Here is an 8,005-nt window from a genome sequence, read left to right on the forward strand (position 1 = left end):
TTATAAACTTGACTCTGATACCACATGTTAGACTAAACATAGAACCAAGATCTAGCAACATGAATCACAGTGATCAAAACACATGACCATAACTCAGCAAACAATACATGAAGAAAACCATACTTGCAGATGAACTTGAACCGATTGCCATGTCTGATCTCTGTAGAAAATCACAGCGCACCTTCTCCTCTCTTCAGTGTTCAAAGGCTTTTAGCTAATAATAGGTCTTAGTCTAGAATTTAGCACACTGTGAGAGCAGAGGCCACCATATATATATACTATATAATCCTAACCTTATTCCATAAGGATTTCCCTATTAAAATCCATATAGAAAAACAATTCTTATGAAATAGCAATTCAGCACCTATATGGATTCACAAATCCAATCTCAACAAGACTTCCTATTCAGTCTTTAATCCTTTAACTAAGTTCACATATTCATACTCATGCTTACAATCTTACACAGAGAATACTCAAGAAACTCAAATTAATAGGACATTTTAAGATGATACAAACAGAACATGAATAACAACTATCGAGCCTCGAGTAGTGAAAAACTGACTTCATTAGCTGAAAATGTAACCTCGTTTGCACAAGGATCAACATTGTTGTCATCTAGATCCCTTTCACTATAAAAACCAGGTTTTTGAGGTTGAGGCAATGCACTTTCACCACTCAACATCAGAACTGCAGCTAGCATACTTGGCCTATCTTCCGGATTTCGTTGCACACATAAAAGACCCACATGGATTAATCGCAGAACTTCATGTTGATTACTAGAGTCTCCTACTGATGTATCAAGCAGTTCAATAGACATGCCTTCTGTGTATAAATTCCATGCCTAAAAGATCGCAACCATCAATTTTACTAAATAAATAGAAGCATACAAAACAAGTAAAGACATAACATAATGCTAGATGAACCACATTTTACATTTTTAAGTGGAATCGAATCCATTTTTTACATCAGTGTCACATTCGAAGAAATACTATACATTGATATTGACACTTACATGTCCTAGCAGGTTGAAGTTGTGGCCTGGATGAGAAAATCCTCTGTTCCTCTTCCCATTCACTATCTCGAGCACCATAACACCAAAGCTATAGACGTCGGATTTTATCGAGTAGCACCCATCGATGGCGTATTCTGGGGACATGTAACCACTGCAAACCAATGTGTCAAAAACTACCTTTTATAAGCAAGGTATGTACTATGTAGACTGTAATAGATCTTTTACAATACTTACTATGTTCCAACCACTTTCTTCGTCTTAGCCGTAGTTTCATTTCCTCCAAAACTTCTTGCCAGGCCAAAGTCTGAAATTTTTGCATTAAACTCACCATCCAATAGAATGTTACCGGCTTTGAGATCTCGATGAATTACTCTCAATCTAGAATCTTGATGAAGATAGAGGAGCCCCCGAGCAATCCCATTAATAATGTCAAAACGCTTAGGCCAATCTAGTAAGATGCTTTTTCTTTGATCTGCAAGGTCGCATAGTTGTTAAAAAAAAAAATCTGTTATTCTAACAAAATCAACTTTGTTATCTTGCACGATCCCTTTCCCTTCCCTTCCCTTATGCAGCCAACCTCCAAAGGATCAGAAGTAAGTTTACAAAGTACGAGGTGATTAGAAACTTAAGTGAAGTAATGTATAAGGTTCTTGAGTAGTGATACCGAAAATAAAGAAGTCTAAGCTTTTATTAGGCATGAACTCGTAGATCAGCATCATCTCGTCTTCTTGAATGCAGCATCCTAGAAGCTTCACTAGATTCCGGTGCTGAAGTTTGGCAATATGTGTAACCTCATTCTTGAACTCATTGAGTCCTTGTCTCGAATGTTTGGAGAGCCTTTTCACAGCTATTTCTTGTCCATCTTTCAATGTACCCTGAAATTCATCAGATCGTATCAAATCAAAATCCATTCTACTCCCTACTTGTATCTGTTACTCCTGACCAAAGCGACATGCTGAAATGTCAAGCTAATTGTAGCGAGGACTGTGATTTCACCTTAAAGACAGATCCGAAACCACCTTCTCCAAGCTTATTGTGGTTTGAAAAATCACTAGTAGCACAAACGACATCACTTAAGTCAAATAATGGTAACTCTAGGTCTTCCTTTTGGTTGGACCTCAGTTTTCCTGCAAAGTACGTAGTGAAGTAAATCATTTAACATGGAACTATACTACCTAGCTTAGAAAACTGAGGGGCAGAAGAGTAGAGAGTCAAATAGCTTACCATCTTTTTTACACTTCTTCTTCCAAACATAGAGCAGGGCAAGGCCCAGGATCAGCAGTCCAGTAGACAACACGATACTGGTTACTATGATCCTCATTTTCTTCACATTGGATTCAGAGTATTGAGCGTTGATCTTTGTATCGTCTTCATGATCTAGGAATGATGATTTTGATGACAGAAAAATTTAATGAGTCGGAGAGTAATAAATAAAAAAGATTATATTGTCTGTCATCCAACGAATCATTGCTAGTTTGTGAGAATTCTAAGAGAAGAATTTGCTAATTGTGTCAAAATTCAAAGTTCTAACTGTTGGAATTAGTACAACATTTCACTTCGTTATGTCTTGACTTTCTTTCGAGCATATGATAAATGCATAATCACCATAAATTGTTTTTTCCATACCTAGTTCTGAAGCGGCCATTCTTATATAAATGTCTTGCCCGTTTTCAGCAAAGTATCTTATGTCAATCAGATCACCGTACCACATCAAGCACCCGCTTCCTCCATCCCGGATATCCAAATTTGTATAAGCTGTGCAGGAGCAGTTCTTTGTGCACACCATCTCACATTCCTTGAGGTTCATGCTTCTGTTATGCCAGGACTGTTCTGTGCTAGGCAATTTGATCCCCGAGTACTGTATGAACACGTCTCCACTGCAATTCAGCGGAGCATTTCTCACACAGCCATTAGACCAATCCACCAAATCCCATTCTTTAGGATACTTTGGTTTAAATCCTTTCAAGCAGCTACATACCGGGGCCTTTTCAATGTTACATGCACCATATACACCACATAATGCATAGTTGTCACAGTTATCAATTTGTGCTATTAGTTGAAGCAGCCAACCTTTGGTTCTATCAATCCATGTGTAGCGCCGCACAATTCCATCTGAAGTTAACACCACCCTCGAAAGGATAGAGTTGTTGTGAAGCTTGTAACTATAGTAAATTTCATCAGGCTCAGAAACAAGACTGTATGTGTATATGGGGTTTGTATTTAACTGAGGCGTTCCACTGAACTGGAAATGGACTCCAGTCCATGGTCCAGACCGAAATTTTATGACTGAACCTTCCCTCACAAATTTTTCTGCATATCCTTTGGGACCAAGTTGATATGTATAATTTCCATGAGAAGGATCCTGAGGACTTTTCCATGAACTAAAATGCCAATTGAAGCCTGTAACTGTATTCCTACCAAGCTTTGCACCTGGTAAGAATGTATCGCCAGGGTAGTCAAAACTTTGCCACATATAATTCTCAGGGTCAACATCACTCCCATCTATGACGACAAGATTACCCGAATCCAAAAGACGTGCCACTGGATTCTGTGCAGTTCTCGATGTGTTGGAGGACCAAACTGTGCTCATATTGTGACTGAGAAGGACAAGAAGTCCGGGGTTGGTGACCTTCAGAACGCCGGATGAATCGGTGAGGGGTGTGTCTCTGTTGGCAACCCATACAATGGTTGTAACAGATATCTTCTTGTACCATATCCCAACGTAGCGGTTTTTCAAAGCACCGGGACTGAAAAAACCAAGCTCAAAGGTGCCACCATCTGAGACTATGGTCTCACCATCTGCAATGGACTGAAATGTGCTTGTGGCGTCATCGGCTGCGGAGAATACCGCTGCGATGATGAGCAGCAAAGAAGAGTAGAAAAGAAGCAAGCACATCTTAGTTGAAGCTTTCAATGGATTTTCCATTAAATTCATGGGAAATCACTGAATATTAAAGACCTCAATTGTCCCTCTATACCCTTCCTCCCACATGTGTGATATGCATTTTTACCTGTCATTTGAAGGCCTTATTCAAATAACATGAATTCCTTTTCCTGCAAAAAACCAATTATTTTAGACTTCCTTCAATACTGTCGAATAATTATTTTTGACTTCCTTCAATATTGTTGAATAATTGGGCGTATTCCGAAGGAAAACAAATTGTTCTCCAACGTGAAACTGAGAAAATTGTCGAAGTAGGTTTGGATTCAGTCAAAGAATGATGTTACCGTAGCCCGACGGTTCCGTGTTCATGCATCGTAGCACCAGGGTAACAGTATGACCATGTATCACAACATTTCCCGAATCAAAAAGTCGTGCCGCTGGATTTTGTGTAGGTCTTGATGTGTTGGAGGACCAAACTGTGTTGTTCTGGTTGACAAGGACAAGAATTTCGGGGTTGGTGAACTTCAGAACGGCGAATGACCTGTTAGCTACACAAACAACGTCATAACTGGTATCTTCTTGTACCATATCCCAACGTAGCGGTTTTACAAAGCACCGCGACTTAATAAACCAAGCTCAAAGGTGCCACCATCTGAGACTATGGTCTCACCATCTCCATGGACGCAAATGTTCTTGTTGTGTTGACCTTATATGCTGTGGAAAATGTTGCAGCACTAGTGATGAGGATGGGCAGCAGAAGATGTAAGCATATCTTAATTGAGATTTTTCTTTGTATACATGTGATGTGAATTAACTGGAATTAAGTCCCATTCACGTTTTCACAAACATAAGACTAATATTTCTACACAATTCCTATTACTTTTTAGCAGAGCGACAGCATTAGTGGAATAAATAGTTAGTTATTAGGGAAGGGAGAAGTCAGTAGAATTGAACTCGTACAAGATCTCCGGGAATGCATATGCATGATTGCTTATTACTTTTCAACACCGCGTCAAAACGTCATCTGCAATTCCTATTCACATGGTGATACAAAAAGGAAAAAGATCTTCGTTGGATACTTTTCCTAGGAATGCTAGGGATCCTGTGATCGCATCCGTTCATCGTACATCGTGCGGTCTGTTTTTGTTAGATACTATTTATATTTAATTTTAAATTTTAAAATGATTTCTGACTGCACAATATACGATGAACAGTTCTGATCATGAGATCCTTAAGATCCTCAGAAAATGAATCCGGCGAGGATCATTTTCCATACAAAAATATATAGTATATATTATATGCATGTGTGTTTCTGTGGACGGCTTGACTTGTATTTGTTGAAAAGTCCACGAAATCATAAACGCACTGATGAACACGAAATCATAAACGCACTGATGAACCATACCAAATTTGCCATTTTGTTTAAGGGTTGACTAACTATTTGACTTTCAGTAATGCTCAGAAGATAATTGTAGCATTAATTTGGTAATAATTTGTTTTTATCAGCCTCTAAACTTTGCTGTATAAGCCTAGGCAACTTGACCAGAAACCATATCTATATAAGGCTTGCTTGAAAATGTTTTTAAAATGACTAAAAGCTTTTTTGGTCAAATTATTTTTTGAACCAATTTCTAATACAAATGCAAGTGAATCATGAAAAAACAGAAGTGTTTCCTGCAAGAAGCACATAACTGGCGCTTCTTGCAGTAAACATTTTAAAGTGATTTGAAACTCAAAAATATTTTCTCTACGTTTTCAGTTATTTTAAAAATACTTTCGAACAAGTTCATGTTTCAATACACACATATTGACTGCGGTTAAGATTACTTGTACACCTGTATTCAATTTCCAATTAGTTAAGGACCCATTTCATAAGTATATCATTTGGGCCCTAGGGAAGAATAGTGGGGGTAAATAGTTTCCATAGAACATTGGCCCTTCAAGATTCGTGGTTGGATCCTCCTTTAGCAAGAGTGGATTAAGAGCCCAATAGCGTCTGTTGGAAAGTGAGCAGAAACCAAAAAGAATGACCAGAAATCAAAGTACCAAACCATTAATCAAGTAGTCTGGGAGCCTACTTATACGACGATCTAGTGTTATTACCAACTTCCTCACCAGAAATCAAAGTACTAAACCATGAACCACATTATTAATAGTTCATTTTAAGGCTACGTTCACCAAATTCCTTAGTATGTAGATAATATCGTTTGTACAAAAAAAAAAAAAAGTAGTTTGGTAAATTAACCATAAAGCCTCGTTTGTTACAAATAATTATGGATAGTCCTCTAAAGCTAGGTAAATTAGAAATGAGACATGCTAAAGAGACTTGTTTAAAGTGTGACTCTCCATAGACTCTCTATCATCTCACAATCAAACGTTAATTTTTATGTCAATATTATAAAACATTATGTTAAAACTCTTACTATAATTTGTGAGGTGTTGGGATTTGGGGATTTTGATTTCTAGGTCGATTAAACCCTAGTTTTGATTTGTGATTTGGTGGTGCAGGGTTTCACATCTCGAAGAACATGGAGGGGTACCCAAATCGATACAATGTACAAACTTTAATAAATAATTTTAAAAAAATTTAAAAAAAAAAAAAAATCGGTCATGGAGGCAACCTTGGGACTGATATGTCCTTGGCACGATTCTTCCGTATTTTGACCTTTTTTTTTTTTTTTTAGATTCTGTTATTATTTTTCATTCGGTACTACAATAGGGTGGTATCTCTTTACTTAGAAGTGTGAGGTTTTAAGTTCGAATCTCATGAATTACAAATTTGATACCAAATTAGGTTGCTCATTGTCTGGTTTAGTCGAACTCTCTCTCCCCTTAGTGTAAAAATATCGATGTATTAAAAAAAATCTCTTATTATTTTATTTTCCAATTGTTTTAAATTTTAAAATTCTTTTCTAATATATTTTGCGTGTCACCATATTATTGGAACCGTTGGTTCGACGTGAACATACTAACAAATTTCTAACAAAAGTTTAAGAAATAACCAAATTGATGAGCGGTAAATTTCAAAGACTAAATTAATCGATCTAGAAAATATATGCAATAAAAACCCTATATTATGGCTGGCTGTTGGTGGTGAGGTAGTTTCGATCGGGACAAGTATCTCTCTCTCTCGTCTGTCGATTGAATTGTGAATTATTATATTATACATATGAGAAATTAAATGTGAAATGGACTTGTCCCGAAGTAGTATTGAAATGTACATGTTAAGCCTGCAGGCAGACACCCACCTATGACCAAAAACACACACAGAGCCAGAGTGAGACGGAAAGAGAGAGAGATGCATGCATGCATTGGGAAATAGGCCTCGTTTCTGATCGTTCCAAGCATTACTTTTGTTTATTTTCTTTTGTCATCACAAGTATACATCACATTCCCTTTCCATATCCAAATTAAAAGTTCCCAAACCCCATTTCCAGGTCCCTCACTTCCCTTCTTTCTTTTGCATTTGTGTTATCATTCAATGTTCCCAGTTTCGTACTTTGTTGTGGGGGTAACTTCAGTTCATGGTAAGAATCCCATTTAATTTTGTTCAATAATTAGAAAGAGATAGAAAACTTTTTTCTTTAATAAAAAAACAATAGAGTGGTATTTCATTGTTTTTACAAATAAATATACAGAGTACAAAAGTCCGAATTAGGTAGAGTACATAACTTAAGTGACTAAGAAATTGATTTTGAGTGAATTTGCACAAACAACGAACAAGAATAAACTCTTACACGACTACGACATGCACAAAACTACAAATGACACCACTACAAAACTGTCACAAAACACTATAGAAACAAATTCGAATAATTAATTGTCACGCAGATAGAAGGAAAACTGTTATTAATTTCAAAAATCTTATCTCACATTCCTCATTAATATATATATTTTTTAATTATAAAAATTTTAAGATGAAAAATAAAAATTTTAAAATATCGATAATAATTCCCTTAAAAAAAAAATTAATTATTATTCAAGAGAGACTTATCATTTGATAAATCGGTGAAAAGAAAGTATCTCTCGACTTACTTTTTCCAGTTTTGTTCTCAGATTTACTGGATATTAATAGATGACTACAGAATCATGTGGCTCGAGTGGGTCCG

At 36.6% G+C, this 8,005-nt stretch overlaps 1 protein-coding gene across 6 annotated transcripts; it reads right to left on the minus strand.

Annotated features, from left to right (window-relative positions):
- Positions 1-373: 373 nt before the first annotated feature.
- Positions 374-4,741, minus strand: LOC126584637 (G-type lectin S-receptor-like serine/threonine-protein kinase At4g27290). 6 transcript variants are annotated; one of them, XM_050248965.1, is made up of 9 exons: positions 4,241-4,741; positions 4,024-4,066; positions 2,639-3,847; positions 2,237-2,389; positions 2,009-2,139; positions 1,677-1,887; positions 1,247-1,484; positions 1,013-1,163; positions 374-841 (listed from the first exon to the last, which is right to left on the minus strand). In XM_050248965.1, the coding sequence occupies exons 2-9, from the start codon at positions 4,028-4,030 to the stop codon at positions 533-535; spliced, it is 2,409 nt and encodes an 802-aa protein (XP_050104922.1). In that variant the 5' UTR covers positions 4,031-4,066; positions 4,241-4,741; the 3' UTR covers positions 374-532. The 6 variants fall into 6 exon arrangements, with proteins under 6 accessions (XP_050104922.1, XP_050104919.1, XP_050104918.1 ...); XM_050248962.1 differs by having other exon boundaries at positions 2,639-3,862; XM_050248961.1 differs by having other exon boundaries at positions 2,639-4,066.
- Positions 4,742-8,005: the final 3,264 nt, after the last annotated feature.

The sequence above is a fragment of the Malus sylvestris genome, chromosome 10 (assembly GCF_916048215.2).
Source record: "Malus sylvestris chromosome 10, drMalSylv7.2, whole genome shotgun sequence".
Classification (NCBI taxonomy): domain Eukaryota; kingdom Viridiplantae; phylum Streptophyta; class Magnoliopsida; order Rosales; family Rosaceae; genus Malus; species Malus sylvestris.